This window comes from Melampsora larici-populina, assembly GCF_000204055.1.
Source record: "Melampsora larici-populina 98AG31 unplaced genomic scaffold MELLAscaffold_2, whole genome shotgun sequence".
Lineage (NCBI taxonomy): Eukaryota > Fungi > Basidiomycota > Pucciniomycetes > Pucciniales > Melampsoraceae > Melampsora > Melampsora laricis-populina.
In genome coordinates, this window is record NW_006768766.1 from 3,609,115 (window position 1) to 3,629,436 (window position 20,322).

Here is a 20,322-nt window from a genome sequence, read left to right on the forward strand (position 1 = left end):
GTGCTCCTTAACTTTCAAGGGCAAGCTTTTGTTGAGTTCAGGAAGTGGTACACCATCAATTCCTAAAATACAGAGGGCACTTATGGGAGTGTAACAAATTGAGATTTCCATTATTTTCCCTCAACTTACGCAATACCGCCACACTCAGCAGCTCTCTCGTCTAATATTGTCAAATGAGGTGAAGACACGAAGACCTAACGAGAATGTAGTATATTCCCGGCAACCCTCAGCCTTTTGTCAGTCTGATTCTGGTAAGAATATTTTAAATCACTTCACTTATTATTATGAAATTAAAATTGATACAACTGCATAAAGGATTCTATAAACTCGCAGCTTTCAAGTTTAGGATTTTTGAGTTAAGCTCATCATTCCTGTCAACATAGTGTTCATTACATAGAAAGATAGACATCTAATTTTCAGATGAATAGGGAGAATGTGGAAGGAACGAAATAAGAAATAAGAAAGAACAAGCGATTTCAGATTTCTTTAGGCTTCTTGGTTATCTTTGCGCCTCAGTTTATCTTTTGCTCATTCTTTCAAAAAAGAAAGCCTCTTTGACGTGGTTCAATTTTGCAAAACATTGGGAAAGTTGCAAAATGATGGTCCCTTTCAACTTCGATGAATTGTTACCGTCCAAGATTGGAGAAAATGATTGTCTTACAGTTTTTTTTTGAAAATCTGCCAATTCGAAGGTAGGGGTTAATCAATTAAAAAATTGACCATTTGTGCCTAGGATACAAAAAGACTGAAATATTCTTTTGTGCACTCACTCTATTAACTCGGTCACCCGATGACAAATAAAAGATGAAACTTGGTACATTGAACAAAATAAAATAGGACTCATTCCACCGTCACACTCTTGGCCAAGTTACGAGCTGAATAAACCAGTAACAGAAACGTTAACACCTGACTATCTTACAACAGATGAGGGAGAAGGAAGCGCAATACTTACGGAAATCAACATCAACACCTCTCAAACTGATTGAACGAAGAGCAAGCAAAGGAGTAAGGATCAGATTGTTGTCTGTCAATTGAAGCCATTGCAAATGACTTACATAGCGATGTGGTAACTAAGCAACTGCATAGGAATGATAGCTAGGAGACCTTGTAAGCAATCAACTGTCTGCGGTACTCTCAATATTCTGGTAGAGTCCGCAGCTGTCAAGCCAGTGTCACCCTCATTGGCTATCACGATTGGAGAACCTTTACGAGCCGTGACCTGTTGAAGAGCCGATTGAACCTTAGGGTAAAGTGAATCTTTCGTCATGATTATAATAACGGGCATACTTTGAGACAGAGAAAAGTGTTCAATCAGCAACTAGACTCCAGATAATGATGCGAAAAGAGGACAACAAGTCTCACTTTTCATCAATGAGCGCAAGGGGACCGTGTTTGAGCTCTCCCGCCAAAATACCCTCTGAATGCCTAATGTTCAAAATGGTCACTCGTCAGTATAGAAAGACGGGAAGGCTCAAGAGGAAATGAAAGGCTGCTAACATGTAAGTCAGCTCTTTAACTTTCAAAGCAGCTTCAAGACAAGTTGCATGTTGATAACCACGACCCATGATCAGCAAACTTCTTTCCTTGCTGATTGTACCAGCTAGTTGTTGAATCTCCTTATCTTGAGTCAAAATCTCTCGAATTTGGCGAGGTAACTCGTGAAGTCCATCAATGATTTGATTGCGACGTTCAGTCAATGACATTCGATCTTCCGATAGTTGAATAGCCATCATGACTAGAGCAATGTATTGAGAGGTGTAGGCCTTGGTGGATGCGACTCCGATTTCTGGGCCGGCATTGATGTGAATTCCACAATGAGTCTCTCGAGAGATAGTCGAGCCGACAACGTTGACTACTCCCACATTGAGCGCGCCGCGCTCCAAGCAATATCGCATGGCTAAGATTGTGTCGGCAGTCTCCCCTGATTGAGAAACAAAGATACAAGTATCATCCCTGAAGATGGGAGTGCGACGGTCCAAGAAGTCAGAGGCTAATTCGATCGACACCGGAATTTCAGTAAGCTCTTCAAAAATCGCCCGAGTCTGCATGGCAGATCAACGAAAACAGGTGAGTCTTTGTGAATTTTGAAATATAGCCTATATGGAGTTGGTACCCACAGCCAAGCATGAATGGAAACTGGTACCGCACGCCACAAACACAATACGCCTACATCTCCTGATTGTGGGCAAGTAAGCCTTGAGACCACCTAGATTGATTCGGCCCGTATCAAAGTTAACACGACCTCGCATGGTGTTGACAACTGATTCAGGCTGCTCATAGATCTCCTTTTGCATAAAGTGATCAAAGTTGCCTTTCATGATAGCGGCTAACTCCATCTCGAGAGTTTCGATCGCTCTGACCGACGACACTCCATCGTTTCGTCGTAAACGATGAATGTGGAACTCTCCTTCGGCAATATGGGCGATATCGTCGTCCTCGAGATAAAGGACACGCTTGGTATGTTCGACAATAGCCGAAGCATCAGACGCGATGAAGAACTCGATGGGTTGAGGTACTCCATCATCGGAGACAAACGCTCTAGACTGAGATCGGATCAACTTGGCACCACCTGGTTTGAGTCCACCTTCCGTGGGTGGGGCAAGTAAACCAGATTTTGTTTGGGAAGCGGCATCAGTCGGGGAAGAGAGAGACTCGACCTCTCCCTCGTTAGGACCAGCTACCTCAACGTCAACAAAGTCGACTTTCAACTTTTTCTCGGTCTTTACACCGATCAGAACTGGGGAACCTCGACGACAAACAACGATTTCGTCGGGGAAATGGACCGATTTGAATACAAAAGCAAATGCACCTTCCTGTAAAGTTGATCGAGCAGGAAATCAAAGATATTGTCAGACATCACGTCAAGGGCGATTAAATGAAATTCGGTTCAAGTAAATTTGAGAAACACAAATAAACTGACGAGCTCTTTGATCACTCCTTTGATTAAAGTGGTGAATGTTAGATTCTTGCCCTTGCTGTTATCAAACAAGAACTTGCAAAGTTTGGCCGCCACCTCAGTGTCAGTCTCAGTCTCGAATTCATATCCTCTCTTTTCGAGCACCAATCTAAGTTCTTTATAGTTCGTGATGATCCCGTTGTGAACGACAGTGAATTCATTGGTAGCATCAGAGCGATGAGGATGACAATTGAGGGACGAAGGTTGACCATGGGTAGCCCATCGAGTATGAGCCATTGATGATTGAATCAAGAATTGCTTATCGAAATCGACGGTAGCTTGTTCAGTGTGAGCTCTTAGAAGCTTAACCTTTCCAACTTGTTTGAAGATGAACACCTCTCCAGGTTTGTCGCCATCCACCTCAATACCTGGAAGATGACCATTTGAGTGAGAAAGATGAAAGCTCTTGAACGATGAGATAGTGAGATCCTACTGACCTGCAGAGTCATAGCCACGGTATTCTAATCTTTGTAAGCCATTCAAGAGGGTCTCAATGATGTAACGCCGATCCTGAAAAGATTACGAAGTCAGTATAGAACCAAAGGAGATCATCAGACGAGTATTTAGTCAAACACCGACCTTTTCGACTAAGAAAGAAGCATAAGCAAAGATACCACACATTTTCTTGTAGGATTAGATTGATGAAAAGAGCTTCGATCAGAAAGAAACTCGATAAGATAGGAAGGGATGAAGTTCAGGAGAAGTTGAATGAAAAGTGGATTACAAAATAAGAAGTTTAGAATTGGCTGATTGGATTGATTGGATTTGAAGAAATTGTCTTTTAAAATTAAATCAGAATGTATTTTGTAGTAGGTTGCACTCAAAGAACAATGAAAACAATTCACAACTGACTCAGAGTTAAAGAAGTGGTGAACTTAAGTAAACATTCAAGTTCCAAGCCTATTTTGAATTTGATCGGGTGGTTTTACAGAGCATTGACCACTTCCTGTATTCACCGTTCGTTCACGTCATCGATCGTTTTACAAAGTCACTGTGTTTGATTGTAAAACAGTAGTGATGGAAAACTCTTTTGTCGCTAGGTGTACTACCACTCAACTGAACACCAATCCTCTCTTGCCTTTCTCTGCCTCTTCATCAACTTCGCAAACCTCACGCCATCGCTCAGATCTCTAACTGTGCTGATCGTCATCCCACGGTCACCAATGATAAGTAACTTTCATCTATACATACCACCCAATCTCACATTCATAAGCATGTCTTTGTCGACTGGTTTGCGATCAATGGTTGCACAAGGAGCTTGTATGTACACCCAAAGTCGAGGTGTGGTACATACCCCAGGCTTGCTTGGCTATCTTCAATCTGACGACCGTCCACATCGACCCAAGCCTTCCGTTCACATCATACCTCCTCCTGGAACCCGACCCTTTATAAATTCTGCTCCAGAACTTCAGTTGATTTATCGCACTTCTAGTCTATATATTCCTTCGACTCGTGAGAGCGCGACACCGAAAAGATGGATACGCAATTTGAGGATCCAAGAGAGGGGGCCCAAATGGATGTGGTCATTCACCTTCACGACACACTTCTCGGGTGACTCTGGGGTATGTTTAGTACCTCTTGCCATGTCTACGCAGTATCGTCTCATCATCTCACGGCGTCCACAGCTAGCCAAATGTACTTCATTGGCGATCAAGCCCTTCATCAAGTCTATTTCTTCGCAAGACATTAAACAACAGGCAACGTTGTCTAAATGGATAGACGAGTACATCCTTGGATGCACCAAAGGATAATCGGAATCACTGGTGCATCCGAATAAACCCTTGTGCATCCAGAGATCACCTGGTACATCCGAAGATGCAACGGTGCATCTTTGAATGCACAAAGATGCACAAAACCCCCCGCCTGCACGTCAACTTTCAAGACACAGAGAAGCGGAAAAGAAAAGAAAAGCCCGTTGTGAAGAATACATACATACTCCAAACGTCACTCATTCACCATAGTTGCCTAATCACAATAGTTCAGCTGTCGGAATATGAGGAATGCCTTGAAATACAGACACAGACATTAACACAGATCAGCACTAAGTAAAGCTCAATGAGAGGAGGCGGTATGATCATTGGGAGAACGATGACCAACACTGTACAATTCAAGACTCTGACCAAGATATTGACACTGAGAATTTGATCAGCATAAGAGATATGGTAAAAGAGATGAAGAATAGGCGATAATGTACGGAACAGTGAAAGAATTGATAATAAAAAAGAGTGGCATGTGAACAAGCATGGCTAATCGATTCAACAAAACCATTGTTCACTGGAGCCAAATCTTTTTGAATCGATCAAAAAGCTACGAAGATGCACAAAAGCAAGGAGAAAACGAATCCAACAAGTGTGTGCGACGTGCACCACCCTGCCAAGGGCGATGAGTCAGGCTTATCTGTCCAATGAAACCATTATTCAACTATAACGGTTTTTTGTTGAATCGATAGTCGAACCCATGAGAAAAATTTCAAAGAAACATACATAATATTCAATATGCCCCACCCTGCTACATACATAATGTGGATGAGCAAGGCTTATAGCTCCGAATTCAATGAAACGATCATTCAATTGACACGGTTATTCTTGAACCATTCAAACTGATGACACAGCCGTGAATAATGTAGAGCGATTAAAGAAAAAGGTCAGTGTCATCGAGACTTTCGAAGTTACAGTCATTTAAGAGGTTCCTTGCCCCTTTGCCCGCAAAACTCTAGCAAATTAGCGAGGATATTGGGGCAAGCTTTTCTTTAAATGACTGTACACTTGTTGCAAACCACAACGAGCTTCACCTTCTTCTAAAAGCGCAGGGTTCAATAAAGAACCCAATTAATAGAGAAGTGGAATGAATTATTAAAGGGATTAACGATGTAGAACTTATAACCCAACAAGGGTTATACAGAGCTGGAAGAGGATAATCTACTAATAAAATGACTAGTAGAAGTTGTCTAAGGACTGCTCTTATAAAACAACACAATCAGAAAGAGCTCTGTTGTATTGAGTACTGATAAGGCACCAGAGAAATATAACTTCACACGTAATTTAACTTCAAAAGCACACTTTGTATTACTATCAACACTGCTATAGTGTTATTCCCAATTGATAACTAAAGAAATAAGCAATATCTGATTGATATTATTCCCAATAAGTCTTTATGACTATAAAACTAAAGTAAATTTCTCTTTATAGCTGTAATAAAGGGCGTATTTAAGTGAACAGGTACTATTAAAATAAGTTTATGATGATAAACAAAATAATAATGGCGTAAATGATAAAGAAAAAAAGGGGAACAACAGTCCCAAAACCCTCTCAAAGTATATATAACAATGTACTAGAACTTTTACAATGGTCAACAGCCTCAAAACCAATCAAATCCACCCAAAATTCCCTAAAAACCCTATGATGACGCAATGTAATGGTTTTGTTACTAATAAATGATGTAATTTTCACAGCTAAAAGTGATCAATGACGCAATAATATGATGTACAGCACTTCTTATGATGAATACAGGTGATTTTTTCCTTGTAAACTAGCTGAAAACCAATTTTTGAGATTACGAATTTTTTCAGATGTGCTCCAATTTTTGATTACTAAAGTGCATCTTGTAGCCCACGTGTTACTGATCATTTCTGACACCTACATGACCTACTTCTGATGAGTGATGAGTAAGATATTGAGTTGTGAAGTTAAGGTTTTTAGTGTTACATATGACTTGTGACTGTAAATTCGAGATTCACACCAATTCTTTATTTGCCTTATAACTCTTTACACACACCTCCGTTACTAATGATTTAAAGTTTGTACATTATGTAATCCACTCTTCTGCGTTGAATGAGCCATCTACCAACCTATTCTGACGTCATTTGACATATGTAATTAGCTGAAAACCTCCATTTTCCACGAATTTCACCCATTTTCTTCACTTTTCACAGCTACTACTATCTTTTTCTTGCTCATGTAATATGACATCATCATCTATAGCCTTAAAAATCCCGGAAAATCCTCTTGGCAACCTTAAATTCCATCACTACCACTATTACACAACCAAACTACACGTGTACCTCTTGTTTACCAACTTCGAAAAAGTGCTTTTTTCCTAGTAACTTCTGTTTCTACTTATCAACCTTGAAGATTAAAATTGTCATAGTATCATATAATGTTGTTCTTTCATATTCTAACCTCATAATACCCATAACTTTATTTTTACTAACCTAAAAACCATTTTCCAACCTTTATACCTATAATTTCGAATTTTTCTTATGTTTTTCTTTCTTTCTTTTTGTAATAAATTTGTAAGTAAACTATAATGATCTTAATATATAATGTGAAATAAAATGATGTAATGTTGACCTAATGACCAATACATAAGCCTACAAGAGCTTCAATTGATCAAAAACCTCCATTTCGAATTTTCTTTCCTGCTGAATCCTGCTAATAAACTGGTAAACTGGTAATTGTGAATTTTTTAATTGATCCCATAAATTGATCACCACAACGATTGAATCCTTGAAGACACGAAGATCAATGAAGCTCGAGAAAATGTGACAATCAAGCATAGCTGTAGTTTATGAAACCTTCAAGAAGAAGACATGTAGCTTGAGTGTCCTAGAATGCTGCAATTGGACTTTAAACCACATCGATTACTATGAGAAGATTCATCAAGGGCGAATAGATCTACGAGATCAATCCAGCCAATCAAAGCATTAGAGATCCGCTTAGGTACGTGTCGAAGTTGATTGAGTTGAGAATTTGTCTAAATTGAATATGTCCAGCTTTACACAGCCTAGAATGTGACCAAGTATAGCTTTGAGAGGCGAGAGCTTTTTTCAAACAGACAGCAGAATGACAAAAAGAAGCAGGCGGAATTTGGGCAAGACAGGGCAGAGAGGGTTGAAGACTCACCAGACTTTCTTTATACAATCATCATGATTGTTGTGCTGTTGAGTATCGGTGATGAGAACTACTTGTTGAGAGTTGAGTGGTGGATACATCAAAAAAGTATCAAAAGGATTAAAGAGGTATTACCAGCCAGAATCCGATTGTGTTGAGAGCTAAAAGTGTAGAAATCATTCTGATGGAGATAGAGATATGGGATCGAGTAAAAAGGCATTGAACGTGCGTCTGAAGGTTTGATGAAGTCAAGCACAAGAATCAAGTCGGCAGAGTCGCAACAAGGGAGATTGTTAAGGTGAGCGGAAATTTTCTTATTGCCACATGTCAAATGACTGGGTGTCTAGCGAGCATAACTGCAGGTTTATGATTTGTTTGCGCCAAACGAACTACACCACGAAAATTGTTCCCTTTGGCATCCTTGTAAATAGAAAGTTTTGACAATTGTCTCAGATATTTGCCAAAATCACCCAATGCTCACTGCCCCGTTTAGAATCACTCGAATCGAGTTTGGTTGCACACTTCAAACAAGATGTCTTCCCTAAAAAACATCTGCAACATGATCAATACGTGCATTCTATAAAAAGCATCAAAGACTAAATGCACAAATGAGAACACACGGCAACCAAGAATCAGGGAAATAGACAAAACTAACCTGACTACCTAAGCCCTAACCCGCAAGGATATATATCTTCACAACATTTGTATAAGTGATGTTATTCATGAACTCATACAGGCTAAGGCCAAATCCCTAACATTTAATGCATATCCTTTGATGAAATGAAACATCTCAAACATGATGAAACTCCATAATCCAAAGACAAAAGCAAATTCCAAATGGCATGATTGCTAAATATTAAGGAGAAACAAACCACATAATCAATTCAATTCAACATATAATCTGTTTTGATACCAGCCAGAGCCATGAATCCAATCTAACAGCTTAACTTTTTATCAAAGCAGTATTACATATTCCACAAGGGAGATCTTCAAAATACTTGATAATCATGTGTCATCATCAAAACATCTTAACAAGTGGGCACATAGGAGACCATAGAACACCCCAAGTGCTTATCAACAACAACCCCATCACTTCTTAGCACTGCTGTAATCATGATCAATCAATTTACTATATTTGTGAGATAATTGTAATCCTAACCTCCTAACCCTAAATCCTAAACTGCCCACCTCCTAACCCTAACCCTCTTCTCCTAACCTCCTAACTCCTAACCCTGAATCCAAACCTCCTAAGAGCATCCACACTTGATTGCAGTTGTTAACTGGGTCGTGTGCGGTCACAACGTCTACATTAAGTAAAAAATTACTTAACATGGCCAAATTTCACACTTGTGCCAAAATTACCCGCACCAAGGGTCACTAACTTGAGAGATAAATCAAGTTTCCACACTGATGCAAAGTTTACAGACTCAAAATATACCAAACACCAAAATCAATCAACTTTGCATTCAATAAGTGCATTCAAAGCTCTTCATTCCTGCCAGGAAAGAAGAGCTTCAGGACAGCAAACTTCATTTGATATTGACTTGAAATCTCATCCCAGCTTGATGGTTGGCACAGAGAAGTTTGTAGACAAGCAAAAAAATAAATACATTTCATCATTAATTAAAAAAGATCATGTTGAAGACCATCAAGATTTTTTTTATCAAATCCTTTTGAAGTCAATCCAAACAATGAGAAATGTTTGAAATCCTTCCAAAATCTAAATAAACGATCAGACATTGATCCAGTTTGATCTAAAACCCATTTAAAACCAATTCACAGGATAAGAAATTGGTCTCAATCAATCTAAAATGTCATTAAACTTCTATATAATCACATGTGAATTAGAAACAATCTTGATCAATATCAGATAAAGAGAATCAGATAGTAAGAAACTAGACATCCCACAAGTTTGATGAATTAAAAGACAATCGGGTCTCAAACAATTCTTAATCCAGGTGTTTTGAGTCGGGAGGAATCCAGTTGGAGTAGGTCAGAGTAGAGTTGAGTTGGCAAGTTGGTGTGCTTGAAAAGTGAAGACAGGCCTGGCGGTTTGGCTACTGCATGCGTTAGCCAAACAGTAAATTTACTGAATTGCTAACGCAAAACAATCCAAAAAGAACTACCGTGGGGCTAATTTCTCACCAGTGTGGGAAAGGCCCCGCATTTGCGGTAAATTTAACCTTACCGCACGTGAGTTACCACACAATTGTGGATGCTCTAACCCTAAATCCTAAACTGCCAACCTCCTAAACCTAACCCTCACCGCCTGACCTCCTAAATCCTACCCCTGAAACCTAACCTCCTAACCCTGAAACCTAACCTCCTGACCCTAAATCCTAACCTGCTAACCCTAACACCTACTTACTAACCCTAAATCCTAAGCTGCTAACTTCCTAACCCTAAACTCTTACCTGCTAACCTGCTGACCCTAGCTCCTAACCTCCTAACCCTAAATCCCAACCTCCTAACCCTAAATCCCAACCTCCTAACCCTAAATACTAACCTCCTAACCTCCTAACCCTAACCCAAACCTGCTAACCTCCTAACCCTAAATCTTAACCTGCTAACCCTAACTCCTAACTTCCTAACTTCCTAACCCTAAATGCTAACCCTAAACCCTAACCTCCTAACCTCCTAACTTCCTAACCCTAAATCATAACCCTAAATCCTAACCTCCTGAAACCCTAACCTCCTAACCCTAAATCCTAACCCTAAATCCTAACCTCCTAACCTCCTAACCTCCTAACCTCCTAACCCTAAATCCTAACCCCAAATCCTAACCTCCTAACCCTAAATCCTAACCCTAAATCCTAACCCTAAATCCTAACCCCAAATCCTAACCTCCTAACCTCCTAACCTCCTAAGAGCATCCGCACTCGTTTGCGGTTGTTAACTTGGTCATGTGCGGTAACAAACACTACGTTAAGTAAAAAGTTACTTAACTCAACCAAATTTTGCACTGGTTTGCATTAGCAGCGCTGTAACTTTTATAACTTTACAGATGATGCATGTAGTCCACACTGGTCATGCAGTAAGGTAAGGTTTGGATTTCTCGAGTACAAATCCCCTGCTTTCATCGCAAGTTTTCACATGACGGAGGCACTGTCCTCTTCTTTGCACAGGAGGACTGAAGATACTTTCAAATTCTTCATCTACACATGAGGATCCGATATCATCCTGTTTGTGTACTTGATTGATCTTGATTCAAAAGGACAAAGTCAACATGACTTTTTTCAGCTACTTGATACATGAATTCCAGTTCAAAAGCAAAGGCTTTACTACATTGAGAAAGCTTTTAATGAGTCTGAATATGATCTTGTAAAAGATTTAAAGGTTCAAAACTAGGAAATAAAAATCCAAAGTTTTTTCAGTTTTTGATTTGTATTGCTTGATCTTAAAAGTCCTCCAATGATTAGTCTTTTAATGTTAATTTTATTATATATTGACCTCTACATAGCTATCTGAATCTTGACATTCTTCATATTCATCTGAATGGTTTGAAGTTGAGTTGAAGATAGTTGACTGACCTACGTTAATTGAAAAAACACAGAAGAATTAACAATGGAAAAAGCATCAATCGGCATTGCACGTTTTTGGGTTGATTCAGGTGACTGTAAGGCTTGGACTTCATTGGGTTTGAGAGATGAAAAGGAGGTGTTGGTTGTTGACTTTGGTGTTGGAGGTCGGTTTGAGTTTGTTTTTGGAGTTAAGTTGCCGTGAACGGTTCGTGTTGTGTGATACCGCATGCGTTAGCCAATTGGTAAATTTACCAATTTGCTAACACAAAATGACCAAAAATTAACTACCGCGGGGCTAATTTTTCACTGGTATGGAAAAGACCCCACATTTGCGGTAAATTTAACCTTACCGCACCCAACTTACCGCACGAGTGCCAATGCTCTAACCCTAAATCCTAACCTCCTAACCTCCTAATCCTAACTCCTAACCTCCTAACCCTAAATCCTAACTCTTATCTCCTATGATGTTGTGCAGGTTGAATTATATTGTAGTTAAGGTCTCTATTCAACTTCAAGTTCATTGACAATCAAAGATGGCAAATTGAAATTCAAATTTTAACATAAGATCATCTCCATAACTAAAGGTTTTCATTTGTTCTCAATCATTGTTATTTTCAAATATTAACATTTCAAAAACCAAATTACAAGATATCATGCCAACAATTCCTTTTGAATCCATTGAACCAACTTTAATTTGACCTAAGCCTTTGAGACCTGCATTAGACTCAAAAGTCAAATCTCAATTTCTCAAATGGGTTCTCCACACTGTACCATCCACCTGGGCCAGCAACACAGATGTTTTGTGCTGTGCTGCACACATGTTGCGGCTTTTATGACCAAACCGCACTGTAGGATTAATTTCTAGGTGGTGGGCCTGACCTGCCGTGCAGGCGGAACCCTGCAATCCGTTTCTCTTGGGGTCACAACAACATTTGTTGCATTACTGCTCACGCAAGACTTATGATTCCATATATTTCTTGTTGTTGCAACCGCTGTATTGCGCCAAGTTCAAGGCACTGTGCAACTTAAGCTTACCTTCTGGAACACACCAAAAAACACGCCTGGTGTGGTGTGGTGCGTTGCTGGCACAGGTTTGGTACCATCCTGCATTTTGAAGTATTTACCATTACTGCACTTACATCTCAAAGATCATTTTTAACCAGCACCACAATTGAATCACATCAAGGGTCTAAACTTTTCAAATCAAACCATTTATCACCTTTCAAAGCAGAAGACAAAAAAGATACACCATCTTTCAACTCCAAGGTTTTTAAAATTCAGTCATGAAAAATCTTATATGGCAACCAATGATACAGAAAAGATTTAATCAAGTCCTCAGTCAATAAATTGGCTATCTTCAAACAAAGGTAAGCCTGAAGAATTTGAAATACCTGAAATTTTTACTGTCAATTTGATTATTGTAGATAAATCTCAACTCACTGGTATACCTAATACTTAGGACCCATTTTGGTTTTGTAAGCTTTCAATGTTTCTTCTCAATTTGAGTCCTCAAACATTGAATTCCTTGTTGAATTTTTGAGAGCCTTTTTGCATCTTTTCATTTTTTTATTCATATACTTCGGAAACTAAAGTTTTAGCCTTTTGGTATTCATTTAGGAAATCATCTCTTTGGGTTGGTTTTTGGCTACAATTATTGTCAATGTTTTACTACTTTATGATTTGATCACTTCTTAAAAAGTAGGTCAATTGCTGTATCAAAAGATATTTGTTTATCAACAATCAATTGGTTTGAAATCTATCTAGACCTCCCCACCCTCACACCAAACGCAATCAAAAGATAATCCAACCAAACAGATGAAATAAAGAAATCGGTCACAATTTGGCGTGTCCAAATGCATTTATTTTTGCTTGTTTTGCTAACCCCGGACGTGCTGAAAACTAAGCACAACGATTGCATTCATGTATCCCAAACCAACACATATAATACATCTTTCATCACGTGCAGATGCATTCGCATATCAATTTGACTCGTTAGAAAAAGACGGAGCGAGAGTCGAGACCAATAAGTCAATCAGCGTATCAATCACGTCAATATCGCTCCTTCCTTATACAACTTGAAATTTCTCCCCATGTTGAGGAAAAACTGACAGTGTGTCGTTTTTTTTTGCCCCGCCGTCGCTGCATCGATAGCGGATACTTCCCACCCTTCATCGCAGATATCGGTCTGTGATCGTCCATCAAAAAAGGACGGGAAGATAAGTCCGCTCCGACAAGCGAACGAATTCAACTTTCCGTTTATCACCCCGCTTTTAACTCCGAAATCGACATCAAAACACGATTTGCTTCCGTGACGAATACGTTACACCAAATCGAATGTGTATCTTCACCTGTTGTTTAACATCATACTATTTGTTCTGATGTACTTTCTTTACCTCTAGTGGGTGATGGTGTGTCAGCTGAAAGAGGGACTACATGCATAGTCTTGAAACTTGAGCAAGGTAGGCTCGGTAATTAAGGATGATATCAATTTGCGTGGCAGATCATGTGATCTCCGCAGATTGTTGCGGACCTCAAATCTCTCCTTGTTGAAGGGTCTATGTTGACAAGTTTACGCTACGTGCCAATCCAGAATATAACGAGACTCCTCTTAACTTACAATTCGAACTCCGAGGATTCAAATTGCGCAGATTATGCATTTGGAAGACATCACAATTAGCTGAGTAACTCGAGACTCGATGCACAAGATAGCAGAATTAACAGCAAAACATACGCAAGAGGTGTGGTACATACTTGCAATTGGGATGGAGAGATAGAGTTGTTGAACGTATGTCGGTAAGAAAACAGTCACATGGACAATAAAAGTCTACATGCTGAGGGTGCATTTCTTCAAACGGATTCTGATCAAGATATACAAACGCGCCTTTGATTCTTAGAAATTGAGTTTGTTTTTAATCCTGGCAGGAAAAAATAGGTGTACGAAGATTGCGTGGGCAGGGAACCGGCAGGATTTTGCACCGCTGTGAACAAAGCAACAAAATGGAAAATACGAAGGTTCAAACTTTTCAAACTCATGACAAAATCTTCCGCTGGCCTGGCCTGGCCTGATATTCAATATTTATGACATTTCGACTCTGGGATCAACAGATCCGACATAGAAGTTGAGGAAATGAAGTGTTCTCTTTGAAAATTTGTAAGTTTTATTGGGTGCGTTGAGGGGAGGGCACCTGCACTGGCTGTGCTTGGCCATGAAAGTTCCAAAAACAAGATGTGCAAAGAAAAAATCCTCAAAGACCAAACCCATTCTCTGAGCAATATTAAGATAAGAACATGGTGCAGAGGTATGTAATTTCCATCTGTTTCAACTTCCCACACAAAACATAGCCCCAATAGGCCCCATTGACAACTATGTATAGGGGTACCAAATCTGTGTAGAAAGGCTGACCCAATTGAAGACTGATCACATTCAACAAAGCACAAGAGAGCTTTACACATGACTCCACAGCTTGCCTGACATTAGGGGTTGGGCGGCAATTCAACCAACTTTGGCCGACATAGGATTCCGCCACACAAAGACCATTGAAGTTGCCTGAAGTGGTTTGAGCTAGAGCTCCTGAGATATCACAGGTTTATCCCGTGTCCAGCTGCCTCAACCAACACAATTTTTTCATAGGCAGCCAAGTTTTGGAGCAGTGCCATCTGTGACAGGTGTCTCAGGCTAACCTCTATTGGTCTACCAGAGGCTTTTGGGTGGCGAGTTGGAGAAATATTTGAACAGATAACCCAACAGACGGTTGGGTTACATGCTGCACCACCCAATTTTTTTGCTGCCATAAAGTCGTCCAAAAAATAGGGATTTTTGATATTGTTTGAATCGGTTGGAACAGTGGCTGATTGGCTTGCAAGGGAATTTAAACTACAATTGAATAGCTGTGCTGCCGTGCTTCACCCAAACCCTATTGTAAGCTCTGAACTGACAAAACAACACATTGGTTGGGGCTGGTGGAGTAAATGTGCTGTAACTTCTCCGGAAGCACTTGTACAGCTCACATTGTATGTCTTATCCAGGAAGCCTATTCACTTCAAAGCCATTTCTGATTTTTGCATATTGTCCCACCTCAAGGTCTGACACCCATTAGTTTTGGGCAGCAATCATGGCTGTGTTTTGCCTTGTGACTGCCCATATGTTTACAAAGTGTGATTATGGAGAGCAAAAGTTTATAAATCACAAGTCCTGAAGTAACCCAGATTGATTCTGAAATTTTCTTTGGGCAAATAAAAGTGACTTCTCACAAAATCTCTTGTTCACAGTGAAATTGCAAAATTAACATGTGGATGTTATGCTTTCATTCTTGTTTACAATATTTGTACTTTCACTATTGGTGGATGAAGATTTAAGTTTCCAGATGCAGACAAGAGAGCCAATGACTCATATCATGGAGAAGGATCTAGCAGTTCTTTAGTAATAGTACTCAGCTGAGCCAGATCAAGATAGTCACTCCAATTATCATAAACCTCAGTCAAGACCTTGGAAAACGTTTGGCATTGAACACATCAACACCAAACGGTACAGGAAAGTCTGTTAGGGATATGTACTATCAACTTGCCCCAAAGTATTGTATCTATGTCACAGAATCAATGTGATCAATGCACTGGTCCAGGCAGTTGCAGGTTGAGCATGGAATTTTACTTCAAAGATTTAAACATCTGAAAAATAGCAAAACATGTGGTTTGAAGTATAAGTCTTGCTCATGGGGCTCCGAGTATTGATTCATTGGGACTGAGGAGAGTTGGAGTACTCTCATGCCTACAATTCAAGGTTTCAAAGGAAAGAATGAAGATGATGTCTGAAGATTCCAATGACACATATCAAGCCTCTTTTTGAGGGCATTTAGAACTTTCATCGTTAAAAGGTCAGACTTCCATCATGCAATCAGGCATTTGCAACTTCTCTAATCAGTGTGATTTTCAGGCTGGCCCTTGTGGACCTTGCTTAAGGGTATCTAGCCTAAGTTTCTTGCTAGCCAACAAGATCCACCATGCTGTGAGTATTGGCCCTTTGACAATTGAGTGATGGAGTCTGATTATTAGCCTTTCTTTTTGGCTATCCAGGGAGCACTCCTGAGAGCATCATCAGTACACTAGGCTCTTTAACAAATTCCAACATATATACAACCATCAGAAGCATTACAAATTGATTTATGGCAAATCTTCCATTTGAAAATCCCCTTCAATGACTCAGGTGCTTCTGAAATCAAAAATCACATTACAGGTTGGCTCAAAAAGATGTACACTTTGCCATGGAATACAAATGGATTTGATGAAATAAGTTTTATGATTAAACTTTTATTGCATATGCAAGAGAGTCACCTTCCTAGAAAGATCCATTTTCTTGAATTTTGCAAAGACCTCAACATGTTCAAAGAAATTCTTAGGGATGACATTGACCTTAATCTTCTGTATACAAATCCCTCCACAAAGAAGTTCTACAAAATACTGAAGGGTGTCAAGAAGATAGATACCAAAGAATAGTCTTTAACAAAGTTGTGCTAGAAGATCACAAATTCCTTCAGGGGACAAAGCTTTCCAGAGTTCTTGACTTGGCAATTAGACAGAAATCAATCATTTACAATAGTGTAGATGCATTGATTTGTGGATCTGTTGATATGCCTTTAGTATTTGCAACCCAGCCACAAGCACAGGGGCAAAAATTGATGCTCACATAGGTGTGAGTGTTGAAATTTTTGTGTTTTCTTCAATGTTTGTTCAATTTTACTTCCCTTTTCTTTCCTATTTCTTTCTGCTTGTCAGCCGATTACATGATCAACAGGAATTGAGCAGACAAACTAAGCCTTCCCCAGGCTTTATTCCTGAGCAAAAAAGTCTGAGGAAGGGCTGATCCATCTGCTCAGCTGATCCTGAGCGGCATTCCCTGGTTCAGTAGGTTCCAAGGGACGACACTAATGATTAGATTAAGGGCTGAGCTGAACTCAGTATTCCCTTAGCTAAGTGTCTGCAGAATCCCTTGGACAGATCCCAGAGGGCCAGGCTTGCCTCAAGCTTCATGTCTCCGGAATGAAGTCTGAGGCCCATCTGCTCAGTTCAACTGAGCTGCTCAACTATTCCTCTGTGGCATTCCTGAGATCAGAAGGATCCAGATGATTCCGCTGCTCAGCTAGTCCTCAGGGGCATTCCTGGGATCAGAAGGATCCAAAGGATGTCACTGAGTATTGGCTGAGGGGCTGCTCAGTTAATCTCAGCCCCTCAGTGTGAACAGCTTTATCCAGGGAACATCACTGAGGATTAGCTGAGCAACTGAGATAAACTGAGCAAATGGGATGGCTTTTTTATCAGGCTTCTTTCCTTAGCAAGGAAGTCTGAGGAACGTCTGGGCCATCAGTGATTCAGCCAGGGGATGCCCCTGAGTATTTGCTGAGCAGCTCAAAAGGGACACCCATGTGCAGGCTTCTTTAATAAGAAATGAAGCCTGAGGAAGGTATAGTTCATGTGCTCATTTTCATTTTGAACAAATTGCTGAGTATACAGTGACTCATGAGCTGATCCTGAGTACTCATCTGGACTCAGTTATTGCTCATCCAAGATGGAAATGAGCTGTCTCAAGAAATGTCAAGCAAAATATGAGCAACACAGGCTGATCACCTGAACACAACCAAAATTGTGAATTGAATGAATCTGAAAGAAAATAAATCTTTTTTGGAGAATTCAAAAAAGTCTACAATGCTCACATGTATGTGAGCATCAATTTTGGCCCCTGTGAAGAACAATACCCAGGAGAAAACTTCAGTTTCCTCAGATCCACAAGCTCAAAAGTCCTGGCTGCATGCTCAAGAAGAAGTAAGTTTGACATTGACATACATAATTTTAGGCACTGACAACACTCTTCTGTTTCCAACCAATATCCAGGGCAAGAACTTCCAGCTTTTAATTGTCAATAAGTAACTGAGAATCAATTCATCTCAGAAGGACTTTTTTGCCTCAAGACATTGAGGCTTTTCAATCAGCTGTGGAACAGATCTTTGGTGAGAACAGAAAACCAGATTTGACCTATTATCCCAATGGCCAAATTTTTGTACAACAATAATCAACACATAGCAATAGGAATGTTGCCACTCAAAACAAAATATGGCCATGATGCAACTTTGGGAGATCAGTACCTCCCTTCAGTAGATGCAAGAATGAAGCAAATTAGAGAGGTTGAAAATAATTAAAGGATGTAATGAGGTTAAGCCAAGATATGAAGAAAGACCAACACAACAAAGGAGATGCACCAAATTGGAAGAAGGGAGTCAATGTTTGGCTTAGTAATAAAAGCATATATTGTCATCAACAAGACCAACTGTTAAGTTTGCTCATTGATGGTCAAGCCCTTTCCAAATAGCAAAGAGAGTTTTTACTAAAACTGTGGTTATCAATGTATAGGGGTAGTCAAGAAAAAGTATACAATCATAGTGTTATTGGTTGATTTGGGAGTTTTAGGGCAAAAATCGTGTTTTTCATTATTTTATTGCACCTTGATTACAAGATCAAGCTTATGAAATCAACAATTATTTATATTAGAGTCATTTAATTTGAATCATCACATCATAATCAGAAAGAAACAAGATAAAAAAAATCATAAAAACATCAAAAATGCAGGTAAATTAGATGGGAAATGGTTTTTAGGTTATTAATAAGGGATTTGAAGGTCCAGGAAGGTTTTAATATGAAATAGTATTATCATGTCACTCAGCAACAACTTGAATCTTGAGGTTTGATAAGAAAGGAGTGAAGTTATTCAAGGACGAGGGAAATTTGAGGATGGTAAACAACGATAATACAAGATTTGATCATATGTAATGATGTCATTGAGGGATTTAAGGGAGCCAAGAGTTTTTAGAGTGATGTTTACAGTCATTCTTATGAATGTATTCATAAATAGTGATTGATCTTATGATGTAGAAGAAATCAATAGTAGATGAGAAAAGATGTGAAAATGGGTAAAAAATGTGGATATTGAATGTTTTCAGCTAATTACATATGTCAAAATTTGTCAGATAAGGATGGTTAATAGCTCCATTGAAACAAAATATTTGATTTCATGATGTACAACCTTTAAAACAATAGTAATGGTGGTCTGGTCAAAAAGTTATAAGGAAACCAATGAAATGGTGTGAATTTCAGTTTTGATGACATACATGTAGCAGCATATACATGACAAAAAGCTTATTTTAGCAATCTCTACAACTCAATACCTTATTGATTGGAGATCAGAAGTAGGTCATATTGGAAAATTTATTGATCAGCATCAAGAGAGCTATAAAATGAGCTATAGTAATGCAAAATTGGACAACCTTACAAAAAATTTGTCATTTTGAAAATGATTTTCAGCTATGAGGATCAGGAAAAAATCACCTGTATTCATCATAAGAAGATCTCTTCATCATTTGAGCCACAATTGATCATTTTCACAACTTGAATCATGTCTTACATTTATAATAATTACACCATAAGAGTACATCAGAGGGATTTTGTTAGTTTTTGACAGTTTTGACAGTTTTGACAGTTCTTGTTGGTTTTTGAAGTTGACAAACATTGTAGCAGGTGGTATATGTTATTACAAGGAGGATTCTGAGCTGTTGTTCCCTTTTTTCTTTTTAATTTACAACATCATTATTTTGTTTATCATCATAAACTTATTTTAATAGTACCTGGTCACTCAAATACACCCTTTATTATAGCTATAAAGAGAATTTTACTTTAGTGTTGTAGTGTTTGTGACTTATGAAGTCTTTGGTAATAATATCAAAAGCATAGTGTGCTATTTTCTCTTAGTTATCAGATTGAAATGATTTTTAAACCAGAGCACTCACAAACTTAGAAATGAAACATAACAGTTGATTAGGTGTGGCTGAAAGCCCCTTGTTACACAGACCAAGGGTTGGTAAATTTCAAATCAATCCTGAACCTAACACCCCACAGGGTGGACAGAGGACAACAC

At 39.1% G+C, this 20,322-nt stretch overlaps 2 protein-coding genes across 2 annotated transcripts; one reads left to right on the plus strand and one right to left on the minus strand.

Annotated features, from left to right (window-relative positions):
• Window positions 1-190: 190 nt before the first annotated feature.
• MELLADRAFT_70720 (uncharacterized protein) lies at window positions 191-3,767 on the minus strand (the record flags this gene model as incomplete). The annotated part of the gene is made up of 10 exons (XM_007404486.1): window positions 191-678; window positions 771-875; window positions 953-978; window positions 1,056-1,286; window positions 1,363-1,425; window positions 1,498-2,042; window positions 2,118-2,813; window positions 2,921-3,324; window positions 3,394-3,466; window positions 3,536-3,767. 9 exons carry the CDS (start codon window positions 3,575-3,577, stop codon window positions 841-843), a joined length of 2,115 nt encoding a protein of 704 aa, XP_007404548.1.
• Window positions 3,768-4,170: 403 nt separating this feature from the next.
• MELLADRAFT_102085 (uncharacterized protein) lies at window positions 4,171-4,707 on the plus strand (the record flags this gene model as incomplete). The annotated part of the gene is made up of 1 exon (XM_007404433.1): window positions 4,171-4,707. One exon carries the CDS (start codon window positions 4,171-4,173, stop codon window positions 4,705-4,707), a length of 537 nt encoding a protein of 178 aa, XP_007404495.1.
• Window positions 4,708-20,322: the final 15,615 nt, after the last annotated feature.